The sequence below is a fragment of the Elgaria multicarinata genome, chromosome 15 (assembly GCF_023053635.1).
Source record: "Elgaria multicarinata webbii isolate HBS135686 ecotype San Diego chromosome 15, rElgMul1.1.pri, whole genome shotgun sequence".
In the NCBI taxonomy this organism is placed as follows: Eukaryota; Metazoa; Chordata; class Lepidosauria; order Squamata; family Anguidae; genus Elgaria; species Elgaria multicarinata.
In genome coordinates, this window is record NC_086185.1 from 27,838,869 (window position 1) to 27,863,054 (window position 24,186).

At 43.7% G+C, this 24,186-nt stretch overlaps 1 protein-coding gene across 1 annotated transcript; it reads right to left on the bottom strand.

Annotated features, from left to right (window-relative positions):
* Positions 1-592: 592 nt before the first annotated feature.
* Positions 593-23,577, bottom strand: C15H8orf48 (chromosome 15 C8orf48 homolog). The gene is made up of 6 exons (XM_063141798.1): positions 23,529-23,577; positions 18,211-18,473; positions 16,075-16,203; positions 6,561-6,802; positions 4,524-4,676; positions 593-832 (listed from the first exon to the last, which is right to left on the bottom strand). Exons 2-6 carry the CDS (start codon positions 18,413-18,415, stop codon positions 704-706), a joined length of 858 nt encoding a protein of 285 aa, XP_062997868.1. The 5' UTR covers positions 18,416-18,473; positions 23,529-23,577; the 3' UTR covers positions 593-703.
* Between the last annotated feature and the right edge of the window lie 609 nt (positions 23,578-24,186).

A 24,186-nucleotide genomic window follows, 5' to 3' on the forward strand; every position in this document is an offset into this window, starting at 1 on the left:
CCAGAGGAAGCTGGAGCAGCTACAGTACACGACAATAACCAACCATTGACTATTTAAACCGCCTTTGGTTAGCGTGTTGTCTGAACCCAGTCTTTATGGGATATAATCCCCCAAACCAGTCATCAACATTTAAAAAGGAAATACAGGAACAGTATTTGGACATTTTATTAGTTTTGTCAGCTGTTGTATTCCCTCTTTGTTTCATCATCCATCAACTGACATTGCTAATTTAGTATCACCGGTTCTTGTCTTGAAATCTTCAAGGCTATGGATTAATTCCTGTTCGTATTTGTCGAACACACCAGCTTAACTTTTCTGCGGTTCCTTTGCAACCCTCTTCCCCCAACCCCACCCTTTCCTTCTACCTGGGGGCGCCAGTTTTCAATTTAACAAGTGGCAGCAGGCACAGATTGAGCTGAAACCCAATAATTACACCTCTCTGTCTTGAAAAACAGAACCATTTGTTTTGCTTACAGGTGGAAGCAGCTGCAAGCTGCTCTGAAATCCCGAAACGAAATTCACAAAAACAATACTTATGGATTATCAGAATAATAAAATCCCCTTTCATAATCTGCAATATGTATTTAGCCAGATGATAGCATATTGCTCTCTTTGCACTGCAATAGGATGCAGAGTTGAACCCTGGAATATCCTTCATTGCTCAGCTTGTGTGGATTCAACCTATTTGTCTCTTCTGCTTTGATTAATGTTCCCACACAACTAGGCACTGGGCTTTCAGAGCTCGCTCATTCAGTTTCTGCCATATGTTCCTGGGTTCTTCAGAAAGCATAGGAAGACTTCTGTGTATTTCTCCAATGAGGGTGAGAGAATCCTAGAAGGAAAGGAAGACTTGGTGAGACATTTCCCACTGGAGAACTGCTCCTCGCCATTATCTTTAATAATAAATTAGCATGGTGACAGTCACTGAGGCAACATTTCCTTTACACATGCCTCATTTCCAGGCATGGGAGGACAAAGGTTATATCCATTTTCACAGAGTAGTGGTAAGTGACTGAGCTATGAATCAGGAAGTCTCCAGTTCAAATCCTGTCTCTGCCACGAACTTACTAAGTGGCCTTAGGTAACCCATTCTCTCTCTCAGCCTCCTCATGTGCAGGTACGGGGGATAAAAATGCTGACAACAACTAAAGTAACAACTAGATCGGGGCCGCAGAGCCTCCTCGGCACTGGAGGAATCCTCGCTGTTATCTCTATCTGTAATCGGAGAAAGCAAGGCAGCGGGATTTCTCTGCACACTGCGCTCCACCTCCCAATTGGGAGGGTGAGCGGTGGTATGCAGAGGGATTCACCCCATTATATTCCATTACGGATTGCAAATAACAGTGGGTTGTGGTGGGTGCTGGCCCTGGGAAGAGCAGCGCCAAATGGTGCCGTTCCAGTTTGTTCATGCCTTTCCAATGGGAATGAGAGGCAGCGTGCAAAGGCGGGGCCTTGGTTAGAACCTCTTCTTCCTAGTACTGTCCGAATTCCTTTCTTGTGCCAAGAGAGGCATGGAACGCTGTGCCTATCTCAGCAAAACGGGAAGGCTGGGGGATGATGTCAGTGGGCATGACACTGATGTCACCCAACCCAAGTAGTTCTCCACCCCGTATATTTATTTAAAATGTATGTACCATGTTCCCTGCCGTGAACATGACACCAGCAGGAATGCTCAACGCAGTAAACATGAACACCCACCCATTAACATATAGCTACTGTTAGTTAGCCTGAGCCATCTGGATAGCTGTGAGCAAGAAACATAAATAAGTTAAGCAAATACAGGCCATTAACATAGAAATCCACAGATATTTGACTATCAGCAAGAAAATACAATGCCCTTGAAGTGGAGAAATATTTACAGAAATCATGCCTACAGGAGTTATCAAGCTCAGTGTAGTGCACACGCTTTCTATGCAGGAAGCCTCATCTCAGGAAACAGGACTGGGGAAAGAATTCTGCCTGATACCCAGAAGAACTGCTGCCAGCCTCAGACAATGCTGGGCAACATGGACTAATAATCAGACTTGGTCGTGGTTCGCACATTGCAGCAGCAAATAGTGGCTTATTTAACACATAATTCATGGGGGGGAACATGGTTTGTTGTTGAGTTAACCACAGGGTTGTTTTAGCCCATATGAATGACAAGCTCCGATTGCACAGAGGTCGTTTATAGGAAATGGGAATGGCTCACGTGCAACACACATCCCTGCAAACAACCCACAATTTGTCGCCTTGATGTGTGAACAGCTCCTTTCTGTATGTGAGCTTTATACGTTCATTGACTGTGTCCAAAGGCAAGCAACAGGCGGATATTGTGGCTAGGCACCTTTTCATTCTCCATTTGTATATCTTGATTTCACTGATGGGTTATGGGCAAAAGAATGAGTCTAGATTCCAGAGCTGAACTCCCAAGAGAGGAGAATTAATTTGACACAACGTGGAGTTCACTGATGCATGAACTTCATTAAGCCCACTCAATGGTTGTGACCCTATGATCATGACTGTAAACCGCCCAGAGAGCCCTGGCTATGGGAGCGGTATATAAGTGTAATAAATAAATAAATAAATGACAACGTTCTCTAAGGGAGCCCAGACATTCCACAATTCCATGTGCATACTCAGTCTCCATGAAGTTATTTCTATATCAGACTGGTTGGTCTCCTTCCCAAAAAAAGAAAGCAATGGCAGGAAAAAAAAAAGACAGATCAATATATATCTCATAGGACAGATTTTCAACCCCCTTCAGTTATTGTCATCAAAGGAGGATCAAGCACATGACTGTGCCAAATTCTAAGATCAGCAAAGGAGGCTCAAATGGTTCCCTAGATTTGCCACATGCATTGTGTCTGCAAGGGTCACACTTATACACAACACTCCGATGGTTTTCTTCTTTTATAAAATGCATCCACAGAGTCTACAATCTGTAGAAGACGACTGGCACACGCGTTAGAGAGATAGCTCTGCTACAACTGGCAAACAGAACCCCTTTCCTGTCTGGTAGGTTATTCAGCTAAAAGCTTTCCTCTCTTGCAGGGTGCTTTATTCTTCATAGGAGATGGCAAAAGGTTGAAGAACACAGGAGCGCTGTTGGTTCACACCAAAGGTCCATCTAGTTCAGTCTTGTGCTTCTACAGTGGTTAACTCGATGCTTTCAGGAAGCCAATAAACAGGATGTGAAGATGTTAAGAAACTCCTCATTGTGCACCAGTCTTCCACATGTTGTAAAAGGAGAAAACATCAAAGGAAAAAATATATATGATACATGCAACTGAGTCACACATACCTTAGCCCTAATGTGCAGGCTTGTAAGTAGTTACTTACCATAGACAACCAAGTGAGCAAGGCCCACCTCAAGTCAACTTGGACGATTTTGCAAACTGGAAGGGAGCTAGTTCACTTTTGTTTCATTATTTTTTCCAACTACTAAGGGCTGCATCAAGCTGACAAGGACTATTTCTCAATGAATTTCATAGAATCATAGAATCATAAAATAGCAGAGTTGGAAGGGGCCTACAAGGCCATCTAGTTCAACCCCCTACTCAATGCAGGAATCCACCCTAAAGCATCCCTAACAGATGGATGTCCAGCTGCCTCTTGAAGGCCTCTAGTGTGGGAGAGCCCACAACCTCCCTAGGCAACTGATTCCACCGTCGCACTGCTCTAACAGTCAGGAAGTTTCGAGGTGGGAGAAAAGGCTGTTTGGGTTCAGTCATATTTTGGGGGCAAGTGGATTTGTTTTTGGATTTCATTGATTCCCCCCCCCCCCAAGAATGTCTTGCAAAAAACCAATGATGTGTTATTCAAAAGCAGATGTAAAGTTTTAAAGGCGTCCCACGCTGGGGTTTGTTTGTTTGTTGAAGAGGCGGCAAGGGAGAAATCTGAGATCAACAGTGAAACCCTGTTCGTGCCTAATAAAATGTAAGACTTATTGAGTTCAATGGGACTGAAAGCTCCATCACACCGGGGATTAACACGCTCCCTACCTTCGTGTTTTCGTTCCTCAGTTACTTCCTCTTTTCAAAAGAGGAAGTACAGAATGAGCACGAGGCCCGTTGAGTCCGCTGTCCTAATGGCGGAGAGCAGCGATTCAGAGTTTAAAAATACATAGGACTTAACCAGGGTTTTTTTGTCGTAAAAGGAAGGCCGGAAGGGGTGGAAGGCTCACAGGAGGCAGACGATGTCATGTGAGGGACCTGAGCAAACTCTGTGAGTGCCCAGTAACGAGCGTGCAATAAAACGTTCGTCGGATGGAGCTTTTAGTCACAAGCAAATGTGCTGAAAAATCAGTGAAATGGCTAAGAAAAAAAGGCTGGAGGGATCATTTCAAAAAATAATTTCTCCTTGTATGACTGTTGTCAATTACTTAAATTTTTCATTGAATGTCTGTTTCTTCCCAACTCTATAACTAGCAAGACCTGTGTGTAGACACTCCTTCTGATCAAAAGCTTTGTGAAGTCAATAACATTTGCAGAGTTATTTTCAAGGCTGCAAAAATTTCCCTGTTTGCCTAAATCATGGCTTACTTTGGTATATATGTGTTCTTCCAGTTTCTCTTGAAGCAAAAACTGTTCCATCAAGGTCTTTCTTCGTCGGAGAAAAGCAGCTTTTGACAGCTCTGCTCTTTTCTTCATGCAGTGGGGACATCGTGACGGTTGATGTATTTCAGTTTCTGCTAACTGAGAGGCAAAGCAACAAACAATTAAGATGACTGTCTTCATTAAAAATAATAACCACATGTAACTTCTCAAGACAAAGGTGTCCTTTTCCAATGCAGTGTAAGTGATAAACTTTCCCCACAGAATAAGCACAATAGGCAAGCCCAAGTTACATTTTACACCAAATTACATTTGTTTTCCTCCTATGCAATACCCTTCACAGTAGCGATACCACTGTTTTACTTAAGGCTACTCTTAGTTTTGGGAGCCGTCGTATTACAAAAGTTGGTATATACCAAACTTTTCTTGTAGTAAGCAAACATGCCTAAAACTTTTGTTCCGTCTTTCGAAAGTAATAAAAAAAGTTAACCTTTTAAAGATGGGAGAGCATGTAACGGAATCTTGAAAGAACGCTGCAATGCTATACACATTTACTTCCCTGGGTGTAAGCCTCACTGAACATAGTAGGACTTACTTTGGGGAAAGCATGCATAGGATTGCACCATAAGACGGTTACACAATAAATACAATACCAGAGTTCTCAAGTTACTTTTAATATATATTAATGCTTTTTGTGCATCTCAGTGATCCCATCACATCCTTATGAAAAGAAGGTCCATTCGAAGAAAGGTGGATGTGACCAGAAAACAGAACAACTTTCAAGGGCAACCCCAAAGTACAAAACTGGATATGGGCTTCCATTCTTGTGCTTAACATGGCTTGGGACCACAATACCTGATGGAACGCCTCTCCCGACATGAACCTACCCGTACACTGCGCTCAACATCTAAGGTCCTCCTCCGAGTGCCTACTCCAAGGGAAGCTCGGAGGATGGCAACAAGGGAGAGGGCCTTTTCAGTGGTGGCCCCCCGACTGTGGAATGATCTCCCCGATGAGGCTCGCCTGGCGCCAACATTGTTATCTTTTCGGCGCCAGGTCAAGACTTTTCTCTTCTCCCAGGCATTTTTAACAGCTTTTTAACAGCTTTTTAACAGCTTTTTAACAGCATTTAACAACGTTAAGTTTGTTTTTAATGGACCCCACAATTGTTGTTTTTAAATGGATACTGTTGTTTTTATACTGTTTTTATGTGTGTGTGTGTGTGTGTGTTTTTTTAAATTGTATACTTTTAATGTTTACTATTTTAAAATGTTGTAAACCGCCCAGAGAGCTTCGGCTGTGGGGCGGTATATAAATGTAATTAAATAAATAAATAAAATAAATAAATAACTGGATAGAAAGTTGGGCTGGGATCTTGATGGTCAGGGTTCAAGTACTCTCTTTCAAAGACTTGGCAGAATTGGTAGAATTAAAGACACGGTGTTGTGAAGGACAATGCAATGCACACGGACAGCTTTTTTGCATAGGAAAAGTGCTAAATGAAATGGAAGCAGGAGGAGACCATAGTAATTTGGAAAAAATCAAGAGAGTCTAGACACTTGCACTAATGAAAAAATTAGTGTATTTTGTGAGATTTTCTGATGGCTGATAAAACAATTTGGTTGAAAAGTGGATTCCTTGTGTTATGTATGAAGCAAGCAGCATCCAGACAATGTTCAACTTTATTCTTTGGTTTTGCTGTTAAAAAAAAGAGAACAGAACTTTCCAAGTCAGCGTCTGGAGGAGGTTGGGCACCTACAAAAGTTTGCACCATTTTGTAATAAAAACTTAAGTCTCAAGCTGCCAACAAACATTTCCCCCTCTTTAGAATAGTAGACTAACACAGCTTTTGTATTACATTATAGGAAAAAAACACACGTTATCATCTGATTAATGATCGTATAGAAAAAAGGATCAGTGCAAGCCAAATCCTGATATCGGTATTCGTAAGGATGCTCTGCATTTGCTTTTGCATCCCCCTTTTTTAGGAACAAGACACAGAGAGAAGCATTCTTTCTTTAGTACCTGTTTCATAGTCTCCTTGATATTTTTCAGACAGAGCCTATTCACTAGTGGATCAGGGACAATGCAGTTCAAACCACACGTCAGTGACTTCTCTAAAGTAAGTTCATGCCTCTGATCTTTGTGCTTGTTCCTGTTCACTGGTGCTGAGCTCGGCAGATGACAGAGCTGGTTAATCTTGATGGCACAAAAAGATTGCAGAGGACCAAGCTCTTCTTCAGATACCTCGGTAATTCCTGTCAATGCTGCACCAGCAAAAACAAAATATCAGTTACCACATGCAGGGCAAGAGAAGACATACTGGCCTCCTATTTATGCAACCTGTTATCAGGAATTAGTATTCCCAAAATATGGTATCTTGCCACTCTCTGGATAATCAAGCGCAAAATACAAGCCCCTTGATGTGAAGGGGGGGGGGAAAGCCCAAAGAGAAATGGCCCAGAACAAAGAAAAAAGTATGTGTTATTTGCAAGAATAATGAAGTGACCTTAGGGCAGAATTGGTGATAATTAGAGAAAATGGAACTTGAGTAAATAATTGTGCTGTAGGCATTACCCTTAATGCAGACATTAATTTTAACAGTTTAAGTTAACTGCTTAATTTAACTCCTTTTAATCAGAAGCTACAATATGCATAAACGAATACAATATGCATAAACAAAACATATGACCATTTCCAGATAAACTTGAAATTCTCTTGATCTACTTTGCTGTTAATAGGCAGATTTTGGAAAGCTCCAATCTAACAGAACAGATGTGAAGCACAGCTGGATGGGGGGTTATGGCAGTTGTAATCCAACACATCTGGAAGGCATTAGGGTTGGGGAAAGCTGACACAGATGTTCTAGAATAGATGAAATCTGTCAAACAGCTCATCAGTGGAAGAGGGAGGGACTAAACCCAACCCTCCCTCTTCCCTTTCTATTCAGCCAATCAACGGGACGTGGGATTTTTAAACAGGGCCACATGATCACAGCTATGGGATGGTGCTGAGGAACTGCAATGCACACTTGTGTTAGAAATTCACTAGCTTGCTTCAACATGTGTGTGGCCTCCAGTCCAGATACTGGACAACATTTAAACTTACGGTTAGTTTGGAAGCGCGCTTTGTTGTCACACCAAGGAAGCTGTTATTTATTTTATAGCATTTTTATACTGCCTATTAAAAATAAAGTATCTGGGTAGTGCACATTTTTTTTAAAACCATCAAATATAAAAATACAACATGAACATACAATCATATACAAGTTTTAAAAAGTATCAAGATAAAACCAACAACAGACAAAACACGAGTGTCCAAGGCCTAAAACCCACTAAAATATGTTTTTAAAACTGGAAGCTTAGAAAGACAAAGAAGTCTTCACCTGGCAACAAAAAAAATCACAATGTAGGAGCCAGGTGAGCTTCTCTGGGGATTCTTGTATCACTTTTTCCACCTGAAAACTCTCAAGGTAATGTGCACCAACCAACTCTCAAATTAAAAGCATGGAAAATGTTAAATGAGCCACCATTTTCCCACCATGGCTTCAAAATTTCCAGAAACTTTACATCTCTACTAAGAACTGCAGGCTATCAGACTAAGACTGGAAACCTATATACACTTACTGAACTCCATGGGGTTAACTTCCCAGTACAAGAGCACAGGATTGCACTGATAAAAGCTTACCCGCTTCTCTATATATTGGAACGTTAGTGTGGTGAGAAGCAGAGAAGAGCCATGTTTAACACTAGGGACATGATCCAAGTATTATGCCTGGACAAGACCACTAAAATGAAGGGGGCTTTCAGGAAAGCAAGGCTGTGTAGACAGTACTTCACATTCTGTGCAATTTATGTCAAAATATGAAGGCAGTCATGTTGGGTCATTAGGAAAAAAATCCAAAAGCCCCTGTAGGGTATTATCTTGATTAGGACGAACAGAATTGTGTCAGACTACAGAACAAACTTTTGAGTTCATCAAAACTCTTCTTTTGACTGGATGTTAAGCTAAAAGCACCCACTCATCCCAAAAAGAGGGGGGAGGAGGGAGAGAGAGAACAGATGTTGCTAGGAAAACCTGCAGTTTATAATAGTCTTAGGGTGGAATGGGGAATGTGATGTGCAAGCTAGAGAACTCATGATGAAAGGAGTGAAAGGAGTGAACCTGGGGTGAAAGGAGCAATGGCTGCTGTCCTTTTGAAAATATCAAAGCCAGGTGTCCAGATCTGCCTCAGACACTAACTAGACTATGCAGGTTCTCTGCCGTACAAATGCCCTGTGCATTGAGACTCTTTCTAGTAAACTCAAAAGCTTGCTTGCTACTTTGACACATAATAGTTGGCCCTATTAAGGTATTGTGCCATTGTTCGTTATGGACTATTTCTGCTAATTAATGCAGACCCATTTGCTCATCTGGAGAATGATCCTTCAAGATACCTTTTGTCTCATAAAGGGGGAAGAAGTAATGCCCTAGACATTCAGCCTGGATAAAAGATATGCACATAAATTGAGGGCAGTCAGCTCTTTGCATGGTAATATTCTTCAAATTTAGATAAACAAACGAAACATTTCTGGGATGCTAGTCTGCAGTCAGTGTCAACTTGAGTAACACCATCACCTGCAATGGCAGGAGATGCCCATGGTGTTACAAGGGGAAGATTTTGTAGCAGTGTCAGGATCAGGCCATTTTCCCTAATGTGAGGGACTGGGTTTCACAGCCTCAATCGAATTCGGAGAGTGAAGAAGCAGAAGCAGATGCACTTCAGGAAGTGGGAGAGGGAATTCTCCAAGGCTCTTCAGGAGTCCAGGAGGTATCTTCCAAGAGCATATCAGACAGGACCCCAGGCTCAGAGATCCCCCTCCCCCCTTGGAAACTCAGTCTCTGTCAGAGTGGGAGGGAACATCAAAGCTGACAGACCCAAGAGTGGCCATGTCTACACCAGGGGAGGGGAAGGATCTCAAGATATGCTGATTGTGAGATCCACCCCCTCAGTCTACATGGACCACGCGACGTTCCGGGCATTGTGCCCGTCGCAGCAGCCATAATTTTAAAAAAAATACAAATATGAAGAGCTGGAGTGCACTCATGCTCCAGCGAAAAGTAAAAGGTAAAAAAAAACCCAAACCCGTTCCTGTTCACCCCACCCCACACCCGATGGGCATGGAGCGCCTGAAGAGCTCTGTGCCCGGTTCCTGGCTCCTTGCATTTACTCACTAGGAGCCAGGACAAAACCGGGACGGACGATCCCGATGCCGTGGGAAAAATCAGGCTAAAAGCCATCCCGGTTATCCTGGGGAAACCGCCCAGAGAGCTTCGGCTATGGGGCAGTATATAAATGATGATGAAGATGATGATGATGATGATGATGATGATAATAATAATAATAATAATAATAATAATAATAATAATAATACCTCCCTGACCCTGGGATCCCCTGTGTGTCATGTGGACGCACCGGGATGATGGTGGGGTGATCCCCGAGATAAGGCATAGTGTAGACATGCCGCAGGGTCAAGCAGGTGGAGTTGAGAGGCAGTCTGCCTGGTCAGCTACTCAGCAGAGGCTTCAGCTTCAAGACCTGCCCTGAGAGGTTAAAGTCTGTTGAGCGTTGTGGGGGAACTGTCCATTGAACTGATAGCTTAACAAAGCAAGGCAGTTGCCTAATTTAGCTTTGAGGTTAGCTTCTAGCTTTCACACTCTCTTCAGGTGTGAAGAGACATCTATTTACAGAATAAAGCTTTGTGGATTGCACAGCAGACCTCTTTATTGTCTCTCATCTCGGTGGGAGGGCATGGAATCACGACACAGAGCTAGTCGGTGAGACACGTGGTAGTCTGGCACAAAAAAAGTTTCTGCTACATTTTTAGCCGCTCTTTGAATGGAAAGACTCTGCTTTATGGACCACTTTTCAACGAGGTAAAATCAGCCAGGGTGAGGAGCAGAGGCTTCCCTGCTGTGGCACCCAGACAATGGAATGTGCCTCCTAACGAGAAGCATACCTGGCTACCTGCCTAAGTGCTGCATTCTATCAGAAGGTAAAATCCATTTTCAGTTTTCAAGGGATTTTGCCAGCAATCAAACGGATGGTGCTGTACAGTTTTTACGTAGATCTGCTGCTACTTTTTAGTGCTTTATTATTATTGTTATTGCTTTCATTATGAAGTAATTTTTTATTTTATTTATTAAGTTATATCCCACCTTTCTTCCATGATGAATTCTGACCGTATCCGTATTTTATTTATTTATTTATTATTGCATTTATATCCCACCTTTTTTCCTACAAGGAACCCAAGGTGGCGTACATAATCCTACTCCCACTCTCCACTTTATCCTCACAACAACCCTGTGAGGTGGATTGGGCTGAGAGTCTGTGACTGGCCCAGAGTCACCCAGTGGGTTTCCACGGGGACTAGAACCTAGATCTCCCAACTCCCAGTCCAACACCTTAGCCACTACACCACACTGGCCATATAGCTCTCAAGTTGTCACCCAGGCACTGACCAGATCCTTACCTGCTTATCTTTTGCAAAGTTGCTTCATCAGGTGCTTTCAGACAAAGCTCAGGGACTATATTGAGACAAAGTGTTTTATAGCTTGTTCTTCACCTTCATTCATTTCATTTCTATAACACCCAATAGGCAAAGCTCTTGGTGGTTCACAGCATGATAAAACACCATACAAATCTTTTAACGTACGAAGATATAAAGCAGTTTAAAACAATTATGAGTAAAACTACTAAGCCCCAGTAAAAATGAACATTAAAAAGCCCCATCATATGCCATCAAATTCCTCGGCTGTATAGAAGAGCCTTGACCTGGCACCGAGAAGATGAAAATGTTGGCCGCAGGCGGGCCACACCGGGGAGAGCATTCCACACTCAGGGGGCCACCACCAAGAATGTCCTCTCCCTTGTTACCATTCTTTAAACCTCCACAGGAAGAGGTGCTTGGTGGAAGGTCTCAGATATTCATCTTAGTTCACGGTTAGGTTCATTCAGAGGTGGGCAATTTGTAGCCTTCCAGATGCTTTGGCCTACAACTCCTGTAATCACCCACCATTTGCTATGCTGGCTATGGCTGGTGGAAAGCATAGGCCAAAATATCCAGAGGGCCACAAGTTGCCCACCCTGGATTAAACAGATATTGCAAACTAGGGGTGTGCACGGATCCCCCACTCCACTTCACTTTCAGATCCGCCATTTTCGGATCAGGCCGCTCCGCCCCGCCCCCACTCCACCTGTGCCCACTCCGCTCTGCTCGGAGCTCCGGATCCGGATCGGAGCTCCGTTCGCCCCCCATAGGGGTGGTTACCGGGCCCTGCCGCCATCGCCGCCCATGCGGCGACGGTGGCAGAGCCCGGTAAGGGACCAAGGGAGAGGGGGACCTTACCTGCCTCCGTCCGCGGTCCGTCGCCGTCTTCAATTGAGCCCGCAGTTCCACCAGGAAGTCTGGGCCCTGCTGGAACCACGGGCTCAATTGAAGATGCTGACGGACCGCGGACGGAGGCAGGTAAGGGAGAGGAGGGCAGGGGGGGGTTACCGGGCCCTGTCGCTGTATGGGCGACAGCGACAGCAGCAGGGCCCGATAAACCCCACTTACCTTTCCGGCGGAGCTCCGGATCGAGGCGAAGGATCCGCCTTCACCTCGATCCTCTCCGCCACGCTCCGCCGGCCCCCCAATCCTCTTCGCCTCCGCCTTAAGGGCAGGCAAAGCCCCCCGCTCCGCTCCTGCTTCTCCAGTCCGATTAGAAGCGGAGCACATCCCTAGTTTCCAGCATGCCGTTAAAAAGGGCATTTCATTGGCAAATGTTTGAGTCAAGATTCACACTATCACAGTAAGGCTGGATTTCATTTTCTTTTTCTTTTTTGCAGCACAACTTAAAAAGTAACACTTCAAACGGACAAATTGCTACCTTCTCCTAAGCTTACTGAGTGGGCCTTAATTATCCTGCAGCTAATCTTCAATTATGCATAAAAACGATTAAACAGTTATCCCGACCACTTCCAAGTAGATAAAACAAATTGTAAGAGGCTCCCCTAGCTGCAGACTTCAGTGTTTAAGAGATACAAGAGATACATTTTGGGACCGCAGAACATAAAAGCAACTGCGGTTATTTCACACAAGTTATTGTTCTGCCTTTAGAGAGACAGTCTCAAGAAGCTACCGGTGTGATTAAGTATATATTGGCTGACCCAAATACTTAATATAGAGCATTTGCTAGAGCAGCGGTTCTCAACCTGTGGGTCGGGACCCCTTTGGGGGTCGAATGACCCTTTCACAGGGGTCGCCTAAGACCATCGGAAAACACATATTTCCGATGGTCTTAGGAAACTGTATTGACTGAACTATGTCATGTATCATCTTTTGTATTATTAAAGCTATTGTTATGCATTATTTTCATTAGCAAACCATCCCATGACAATGGATCGTGTAGAGAAGAACAAAAATAATTTTATGGTTGGGGGTCACCACAACATGAGGAATTGTATTAAAGGGTTGCGGCATTAGGAAGGTTGAGAACCACTGTGCTAGAGGCTCAGGAAACCAAACCAAGAAACCTATGGTGGTGGCATATCGCACCTATGAAGGAGAAACTCTGTAGGCTGAACATAACTGTAGTGACCAAAACTGCTTCTGTAGCCTGTCTAGAACTCTGCAGACTGACCAGAACTGTAGCTGAGCTAACTCTGGGTTCACACATCATGCTAACCCATGGTGGGTAGTAAGCTACACTGGGCAGGTGGTTGTGCAAACAGACGGATTGGCAAAAAAGGTACACAGAGGAGTTTACTTCACACACACATCCCTCACCCTCCTCTTCCTGTAGTCGTCCCACCCAGCCAGGCAGGTACCCCAACTTTCTTTGCGGTGGAAATAGATATCGCTTTGGAGCAGCAGAGTGGTGGTGGTGGTGGTGGTGTGAGCGGCTCGTGCTAAGCAGCTCTATAGGTGATCTCCGTAACCCACCAAGCGCAACAGACAACATGCTAATCCATCCACCATCATCATAACCCCCCCCCCCACCTTTCTCCCCAATACTGGGACTCAAGGTGGTTTACAAGTTTAAAACAAACATATACACATAAATTTACAAAAGTTAAAATAGAATTAAACCTCTGTAATATTAAAAACATTAAAAATAAATAAAAAAGCAAATTACAATTAAAAAATCCAACACACTAACACAGTTCCAGAGTAGTCCCAAAGGCCTGCTGGAACAAAAACGTTTTTGGCTGCTTTCGAAAGTGTAACAAGGAGGGAGCCAGCCTAGCTTCCCTGGGAAGGGAGCTCCAGAGCGTTGGAGCAGCCACCGAGAGGGCCCTCTCCCACGTACCCATCAGGCGTGCCTGGGATGTTGGTGGGACTGAGAGAAAGACCTCCCCTGAAGATCTGAGAGCATGGGCAGGCTCATAGGGGAGAAGACAGTCTTTCAGATAAAATAACCCTTCCTGCAGACCATGGATTCTCTAGGTGGCTTATTTGGGCTACGTAACTGACTGGGGGTGTGGGGAACAACCCACAAGCAACACACTAAAATAAACCATCATGGGTTAGCATATTGTGATAACCCCAGTTTTTGTAGTGACCAAAATTACTTTTGAGTTTTAAAGGTTAAAACTAGGACTTTCCACGTTTGCCCAGCAACATAGAGAAAGCCAGTGGAGATTTGTTTTAATACTGGCAAAATACATTCCGGTCAGTCATCTAGCTGCCACATTTTGAACCAACTGATCGGCTCAAGCCCTGGTTTAACATGTTCATGGAGGTAAAAGGCATCTCCAGGCTTGGCGAGCAGCCTTTTGCCGGAAGCACTGTCAGAACTGGCAGGCTTTCACTTGGGAAGCATTCAGATGCTATGGCAACAGAATGAAAAATCATAAGCCATGAAAAGAGAGAATAAGGTCACATCATGCCAGCCAAAAGCCACCTCCCATGGCAGTTGAGTCAAAGGGCAAAAGCCAATAAACTCTCCAAAGGCAAGACCAGAGAAAATATTAACTCACCTTTTTCTAGAGTTACAACGTTCTTAATAACTGATTATCACTCCAAGTGTAAGAGGATTTTAGGAGGCAAGAGTATCAAATCAGGAATATAAAGGGTGTCATGGAAGCAAAGTGATCAGAGTGCTGGGTCTGTGTGTGGGAAACCCAGGTTCAAATGCCCACCTAGTCATGAAGCTCACGTACAGTGTGGAAAACGTGGCCACAGCTTAGGGTCCCAAACATTTTTGGACTGGTGGTGGGCACAGTTGAGGCAGCCATGGTGGGCATGGCCAGCCACAAAACAGCCATTTCCCAAAAGGCAAACTGGTGAGACTAAAAACTTCCTCAAGAACCTAAGAATAAGGCAGGGGTGGGCTCCAAAACACTAAAACACTTTTGAAACCAAAGAAAAATGGTCCTAGTCCTGGTGGGCAGCTATCTGTTTTGTAGCATACCAGCCTCCCACTTTAAAATAAACACAAACAATACATACAATCTTAGGAATAAAAATCAGAAGAAGCAGGGAGCCTGGTGCACACCAAGAGAGGTGTCCATGAGCACCACACTGGAGAGCCCAGACTCAGTATATGCTTTGCGTGAAGGTCAGACTTCAATCCCTCCCAATGGCAGGGCTGGTGGGTTGTTGTTAAAATTTGCAGGCAGTGGGACATTTGCCCAAGATCTTCTTGGCACTCAGAGACTGTGTTCAGACAACACAATAGTCAATGGTTGGGTAATAAACAACTTGACAGTTGTTTATCTAGGGGGTACTCCCCATACAACATGATAATCAACTGTGGTGTGGATTAGGATCAGCGTTGAGTTGACTATTAGTCCATGCTGAGTTAGTTGACCCATTCATCCCCTGCCCTCTCTCCCCCTAGTCCTCCAGCAGCCACCAATTTGACTGCTCTTGCCTTACGACTCTGTGGCTGACGAAATAACCAACGGTGTCCTCCACACAACACAATAACCAATGTTGGTTCAAATAGTCAACTCTGCACAACATTGGTTATTTGAGTTGGCTATTTCAGCCAAACAATCAACTGTTGGTTAAAAAACTCCCTCCACACAACCCACTAACCCATGGTGGGTTAAATAACCAACCATCGACTATTTAAACCACTACTGGTTACTAATCTAGATGGGCCAAAAGCCAGACTCAGTATATGTTGGTCCCTAGGCAAGAAAGATGTTCTCATCCCACCAGTACTACAGGAGCCACGATTTAGTGGGCAGAATCCCCCAATCTCACCTGCTAAAAAGCCATCCAAAGGCAATACAAGTTACTTTTGAAGTGTGTGTGTGTGGGGGGGAGTTTCAAAAGCAGAAAAGGGCTGCTGTTGAGAGGACAACAAAGAAGCCCTTGCATGCAGAGAGAAGGCTTCATCAGGTTACAGTCAGGGGATTGGTCAAACTGTTGTTTTGATATTTTGCACAGTGGAAGAAAAATATTAGAGAGACTAGAAACAGTCAATAATTAAACAGACTGTTGGGGGTGGGCTGGGGTAGAAAGTATTTTATTGGCTTACAAGCCACATCTGAAAACCAACTCACCATTCTCTGGTTCAACGGTAGATTTGGCTAGCTCAGTGTTAGTTCCGTTGTCTTTCAAAAGACGGATCCATTTGCTAGTTAAATACTCTCCTACTGCTGTAGAATCCAATGATTCTGGTTCTTGTCCTGCTAAAAACAAATTAGAAGTGGTACTGTCTGAATGCAATGTTGGGAGAATGTAAAGGTCATCCCAAAAGAAAAAGAAAAAGATATATTAGCCTTCACGCGTGGCAACTTTCCTGCATGTTAAATGAGCTAAAAACCACAGACAGCAATGAAGGTAGGGTGACAATATGAAAAGGAGGACTGGGCTCCTGTATCTTTAACAGTTGTATTGAAAAGGGAATTTCAGCAGGTGTCATTTGTATGCATGCAGCACCTGGTGAAATTCCCTCTTCATCACAACAGTTAAAGCTGCAGGAGCTATACTAGAGTGACCAGATTTAAAAGAGGGCAGGACACCTGCAGCTTTAGCTGTTGCGATGAAGAGGAAATTTCCCCAGGTTCTCCATATATACAAATGACACCTGCTGAAATTCCTTTTTCCATGCAACTGTTAAAGATACAGGAGCCCTGTCCTCCTTTTCATATGGTCACCCTAAATGAAGGGCACCTGAAAGTCATTTGACACAGAACCAGCTGCCAGCTCAGTTGAACCAACACAATTCTTCCAATCAGACTCAGTCCTCGGTGGACATTTTTTATTTAGGAAGACCACAGCTGTAATAAACTTATGTATAGTGACCTGGGTCCAACTGAACACAGTAAGATTTACTTCCAATTAAATGTACAGCAGATGGGGCATAAGTCTGCCATCCTATGCACTTACTTGAGAATAAGTTCCATTGAGCCCATTAAGGCTTAATGTCTGAGTAAATATACTTAAGGTTGCATTACGTTAGCCAAATTTCATGTTGATATTTAACCATAATAGCTACCACTTCCCGTCCCGTCTCAACCCCTACACCCGACCCCCCGGCTATGACAGATGGGTATACAATCACTATCAGACTAGACTGGATAGTTTGACTGTACAATATGAACTAAGAGTGGGCTTAGGTGTGAAAAATGTGTGTACAGCCTTCTCTGTTCTCTTGTTGAAGTAGTTATTAATGCACTAGTGTGAAACGATGCCATAAGCACAGAAGCTAATGTGTGTGCAGGATTTGTCATTTACTCCTATATTAGTTGCCTCCTATCATCTGTGCCTTTCTTCTATATTAGTCACTGACCAAAGCTACGCAGTCTCATTTACTCATGGATGTCGCCTGGGTAAAGGGGCATTAAGGATAACCTGCACTTACCCATCGTGTGAACCCCAAGGCTCTTGTAGGCCAGAAACATCTCTCTGCCCCAGCAGACCCATGGTCTATAGTTCGGCTAGCACCACTCTACCACATGCCATGCTTCCTCATCTCCTGCCTAGCACATAGTGCTTCTATATGCAATATCATTCTGGTAGTGCAAAGCTCCTACCGTTTCTGGAAACCCTGTTTCTATCCTTGTGTAACTGTCACATCTGGTACTTTCATTCCGCTTGTACAAAGTGTTGCATAACTCATTACGGCTTCATTCAGCTAGGTGTTGTTTGCACCAGCTGTGCTAGCTCTGATAGCGACTATCCACCTGCTAGTAGAACAAGAGCAACTCTTGTCATTTTCCCACTAGGATAATGTTGGATATAACCCAGAACTAGCACAACTAGTGCAAGCTACATCTAATCGAATGAAGTTCTAATGAGTCGCACAATGCCTTATGAAACGATTTCTGCAACGCCTTTCGCAAGCAAAATCAAAGTATTGGATTTGACACTTGTGCAGCGATAAAAACAGGGTTTCTACAAGGAGTAGACATTTTTTGCTAGCAGAATGACACCTCTGGACATAAACCCTTATTTTCACTAAGAGCCTTCAGTGTGCAAAAAAATAAAAAATAAAAAAAATAACACCAAAAACTTCTGGTTTGGTAAGACAACATTTTGAAGGCTCTGCTGTTTACCACAAAGTGAACAAGATCCTTTTCCTTCCTTCCTTTCCTCCTCCCCCTACTGCCTCCCTTAGCATTTTTGCTTGTCTAAGCCACCTCCCAATAATTGTATGATTGCACGGGCCAAAATGAACAGGATGCCTAACATACTTTCATCATTTTGACTCGATGATTGCCATGTACTTTCAGACAGATCAGACGCAGCAGGCCATTCCGACTCCTCTCCAGAGTAATAAGATTCAAATGGGTCATTCTCATACTGCCGGCAGGTTTCCTCCTCTCCTTCGCTGAAGGACGCAAATGTATCCTCTGAATAGTCTGGAACGGAGCTGCTACCATTCCAACTCAACTCCATCTGCTCTGTTATATGCGTCCTAGGGGTTGTCTGCCCAGCTGGTCGCCACAGCGATCAACTAAAAATAATCATGGTAAAAATTAATTACAGATGAAGCAGCATGGGGTTAATGGAAAACTACCAGCCGGTAGACTGTACGCACAATAACCAGACAATAGCGGACAATAGCTTCAGGACAATTTATCTGAACACCCCCAATACCAACAGAAATTGCACAGTCCCCAAATTTATAAATAAAATGCAAAAAGAAGTTCGTGACGGCTATATTTCATTAAGATACCCAAATTCCAGAGCAGTAGCCATGTTGGCTTGTAAAGCAAAATTTAAGAGTGTTATGTGGCATTTTAGAAGCTAAGGGTAATCATGTAACCAGCTTCTTGGGAAAATTCAAGAGGACTTGCTTCTGAATAGACACGTATAGGGTTGCGATGTCAAGCTGCAATCCTATGTGCACTTAACTGTGAAGAAGGCTCATTAAACATAGTGGGATTACTTCTGAGTAATCATACACAGGATTGCACTGTAACAGATTTATTGTGATATAAAGCTTTTGTGGATAAGAGCTTAATTATTGGTATAGAAAAGTTTGTTCCATAATACACATGTTAACAAAGAGATCAATAAAATTATAGAACGAGTAAAATCACTGAGTTTTAGAAACGCAGGCGAACAGAGCAACTTCACCTTATGCCTAAAATATAACATTAATGATACAAAGCAAATCTGTCTTAATGAAGAAATTTGCTAGCCAGGGTCCCACCACAGAAAAGGCCCTCAGGTTCTTAAGGGAGAGGACAGCTATTCAGTGATGCCCGAACAAAGCCTTTTGCTTTTTTGGTCAACACCTTCATTTTGCATCAGAAACAAAACAGCAGCCAGAGTAGATCTTTATGGATTTGTGAAGTACAATACTTAGATTTATACCCCACCCTTACAACAAAATATTAAAACACCACCATTAAGATAACTAATACAGCTGCTGCAGTCAGACGTCATGATAGCCCATGATGGGTTAATAAGCTACTCACAGTAGCTTATTTTTTAAATAGCCCACAATACCCCACCACACAAGCGGGCTAATAAACTACTATGAGTAGCTTATTAAGTTACTGTGTGTAATTTGACTCACCTGCCTCAGAACTGGCACTGTTTCACCTCTAAAGCATTGGAAGTTTGCAGGATTGGGACAAAACTTCATACCCAGCCTCCCCCAGTCAGGAGGGACCCAATCCACTATCAAACCACTGTGCAATAACCCACCAAGGAGGGAAAATTCCAAGTGGCCCCCAAAAGGGGAAGTGGCTAAAAAATCTTGGGGCTCTGCAGAATCAGAACCAAATTCCACACGCATCCTCTCCTAGTCAGTGGGCACCAGATCCACCAACAAACGCCTGCACTTTTACTCCAGAGGAGCAAAAATCCAGAGTGCCCCCCACAAAGGGGAGATGCTCCCATCAGACAGCTTAATTAACCCAGCGTGGTTTATCATGTCATCATGGCTTAATGAACCAATCGTTCACGTCCAAACAACTGTATGAAAGCAGCATCCGAGCATAACAGATCAACAGATATTAAAACACTGAAAAACTATAGTGTCTGGGAAAATGATAAAGCTCATTGCCAAGTGCTAGAAAGAACATCAGAACGGGCACCACTAGATAAACCTCTCTGGGAAGACCATTCCAAAGACACTACTGAGAAGACCTTTTCCCTGCTAACCATCTGCCACATCTGAAATTGTAGCGGGCCCCAGGCATTAGCATGGGCACCATGTTCTAAACCAGTTGAAATTTCCAAACATTTCCCCCAGGCACGGGATGTTAACAAAGCATGAGTAACTGAGATCAGTTCATTTCTTTTCAGAAATAAAGACTGACATCTCATTTCTGAAAAGACCAGTGTTATCCATGCTTTTGTAACAACCCATGTTAGGTTACTATAGGGTGACCAACTGTCAGGATTTCCCCGGATTTGTCCTGGTTTTTGTTCTTTCCATGGTGTCAGGGGGGATTTTCTATAATTTTCAATAATGTCCTAGAATGACACACCTTCCCCTTTAAGGCTGCCATTAACATGGCAGGAGGGAGTGACATGCGTTCTTGAGGCACATCATTCCCCCACCCCGAGCTCCAATTGAGGTCTCAAAGGGGAAAGTGGGTCATTCGTGGACATTATAGAAAAGGCCCCAATTGGAGTGGATGGTGGTGGTGCAGAATGAAATCCTTTCCCCTCCTCCATTCCAATCGGGTTCTTTAAGGTGGCGGGGGAATAACGTACTTTCTGCAGGACTCAGAAAGCTGCTTCCCCCCCACACACACTAGGTGTCCTCCTTTTTGGTTTCCCAAATATGGTCACCCTAGGTTACTACCATGCACATAGGATTCACACAATGGCAAGTACAATAGCATAGCGAGTTGCAGTTGCATTTACCGTATTTCTTCGATTCTAAGACACACTTCCCCCCTCATATAAACATCTCTAAAAACAGGCTGCGTCTTAGAATCGCGGGTGCATTTATTATTTCTTAGAATCAAAGCTTTTTTTTCTGTTGGTGGTACTGAAATTAGTGTGTGTCTTACAATCGATGGCGTCTTAGAATCGAAGAAATAACGGGTATATTGAAATGCACACCACGCCTTCAGATATTTTATTTTATATTCTTCTAACTCTTATAAACCTCCTTGAAATCACTGTGATAAAAGGTGGTATATAAATGTTGAAAATTAACAAACTGCTAAATCTTATATTTCATAACCTTTGGATCCAAGTGCTTATTTAAAAAGTGCAAATACTGAAAACAGTACTTCACGTTTGATGAAGTGGACACTAGCCCAAGTAAACCAGTGCCACAATAATTTTTCAGTGTGCAAAACGAAGTCTTTAAGATGCCAAAAGAATACTGTGTATATGTGTGTTTGTTAATTAAAAAGGAGATAGCATTAGGAATTAGTGTGTCCGCACAGGAGAGAGCATCCTGCCTCCCGCCCACATTATTATTATTATTATTATTATTATTATTATTATTATTATTATATCCCACCTTTTCTCCTCCAAGAAACCCAAGGCAGCGTACATAGTCCTCCTCTCCATTTTATCCTCACAACAACAACCCTGTGAGGTAGGTTGGGCTGAGAGTCTGGGACTGGCCCAAAGTCACCCAGTGGCTTTCCATGACCGAGTAGGGACTAGAACCCGGATCTCCTGAGTCCCAGTCCGACACTTTAGCCACTACACCACGCTTGCTACTTCCACTTTCCGAAATAACTCAAGAATCCCCCTGTTCCTGAGTTGATACCGTGACATTCAAACTGAGAACTGTGGAATTATCATGATGTGCAAACTGGGCCAAAACATTTACTCCTTGCAGAGAAATGTAATTGTTTTTCTTTTAAGTACGACCAGACTGTCCTCACTGAATATGCACTGCGGTGCTAAAATTGGCTTATTCTGTAAGAACTGCTTGCACATCAAAAGCCTAATTTCAAACATAAAACAAATTCTCCCCTGTAATATAATTGAGAAGACAAGTTTCCATAGCTGCTTAATAAGCACAAACACACTTAACTTGAAGGAATGTGATGTACCCAGAAGATGCACTGGAGAAATGATTTTCTATTTATTTTAAACACAAGGCATCATTTAGGTCATGATTGCAATAGCAAAGGAGAAAGTAAGTCCCATCAGTGTGTTAAAGGATTAACTCTGCATATTCATGTTGCCTTTTTTCAGATAAATTTACTGTCTGAAGCCAATGAAAGTACATTCACATGGCTTGCATAGGCACATGGTGATTATTTATAAAATTATTATTTAAGAAAGATGCAGACAAGCTGGAGTGTGTTCAGAAGGCAACGAGGATGATCAGGGGTCTGGAAACAAAGCCCTATGAGGAGAGACTGAAAGAACTGGGCATGTTTAGCCTGGAGAAGAGAAGACTGAGATATGAGAGCACTCTTCAAATGCTTGAAAGGTTGTCACACAGAGGAGGGCCAGGATCTCTTCGCCATCATCCCAGAGTGCAGGACACGGAATAATGGGCTCAAGTCAAAGGAAGCAAGATTCCAGCTGGACATCAGGAAAAACGTCCTGACTGTTAGAGCAGTACGACAATGGAACCAGTTACCTAGGGAGGTTGTGGCCTCTCCCACACTAGAGGCCTTCAAGAGGTAGCTGGACAACCATCTGTCAGGGATGCTTTGAGGTGGATTCCTGCACTGAGCAGGGGGTTGGTCTTGATGGCCTTATAGACCCTTCCAACTCTACAATTCTAGGGTTGGATGACATTTTAGGAAATAATGCAGGTAGGACAGGCCCTTCCACAAAGATTTTACAATCTAAGTTTAGATATTTGGGGGAGGGGTAACAAGGGAGGGTGAATATCCTGACAGTGCAACCCGCAGAAATCCGTGAGTGCCCAGTAACGACCGTGCAATAAAACGTTTGTCTGATGGAGCTCTCTGTCTTTCTCACACTGGGGGCGCATCTACACCAAGCAGATATTCCACTACGAAAGTGGTATGAAAGTGGTATATAAAAGGCAGGAGTCACACTAGTGCTTTATAGCGGTATTGAAGTGCACTGACAACTGTTGGGACCCATCACACATACCATATACCGCTTTCATACCACTTTCATAGTGTTATATCCTGCTTGGTGTAGATGTGTCCTGGGCCCCAACAGACGTCAGTGCACTTCTTCGCCACTATAAAGCAGTAGTGTAGATCCTGCAGTGCACTTCAATACTGCTATAAAGCACTAGTGTGGCTCCTGCCTTTTATATACCACTTTCATACCGCTTTCATAGTGGAATATCCTGGTTGGTGTAGATGAGCCCACAATCTCAATCCCAGCCCCATAATCTGAAACAGGCAGATTAAAACAAACAAACCCCATCAATCCACTTTACTCCGCTGCTGAAGTATGTGAAGCGCTTCGACCCACTAAATAAGAAGCGATGATGATGACAGCTGCTACTATTCCGCTTTCACTTGCAGTGGTCGAAGTGCTTCACATACCGTTTTACAACAGTCTTTTGCTGGGCTGCTGGTTGCCCGATTAAAACACGGGATGGGGCTGGAGGGAAGCAAGATTTTTCTCCCTGCGGAGCACCCACCACCTTAAGTAGGACGAGAAGACGCTCTGCCATCCTTTTCCAGGATGAGAAGACCTGAAAAGCCCGGCATCGTCAGAGAGGTTGCATACGGCCCCTTCCCTTCCACGAATTTCTTCGCTAAGCGAGGCTTGGCTTTCCAGCGAGCCCGGTCCGCCTCGCTCACTCTTGCAGGCCTCTCGCGTTGCCATGGCTCCCGCTGGGCAGCGGCGGGAGTCACGTTCTTTACATTCCGCCGGCTCGCGTTCCTAAGGCACTCGGGTTCCGCTTGGTGCTCTTCCCTCCCGCAGCCCTAGACTTTAGAGTCAATGAGGTCTACTCTCTTTTCATTATATATTAGGGTGACCGTATGAAAAGGAGGACAGGGCTCCTGTAGCTTTAACAGTTGCATAGAAAAGGGAATTTCAGCAGGTGTCATTTGTATATATGGAGAACCTGGTGAAATTCCCTCTTCATCACCGGAGTTAAAGCTGTAGGAGCTATACTAGAGTGACCAATTTAAAAGAGGGCGGGGCACCTGCAGCTTTAACCGTGGTGATGAAGAGGGAATTTCACCAGGTTCTCCATATATACAGATGACACCTGAAGAAATTCCCTTTTCTATGCAACTGTTCAAGATACAGGAGCCCTGTCCTCCTTTTCTTATGGTCACCCTATTATA

Excerpts from the sequence above, each read along its gene's own strand:
- C15H8orf48 (XM_063141798.1), bottom strand. The coding sequence starts at position 18,415 with ATGGAGTTGAGTTGGAATGGTAGCAGCTCCGTTCCAGACTATTCAGAG. Across the intron at positions 6,803-16,074 it reads TACCGTTGAACCAGAGAATG|CATTGACAGGAATTACCGAG; the intron begins GTGAGTTGGTTT and ends TTGCTGGTGCAG. Across the intron at positions 833-4,523 it reads AAGAACACATATATACCAAA|GATTCTCTCACCCTCATTGG; the intron begins GTAAGCCATGAT and ends CTTTCCTTCTAG.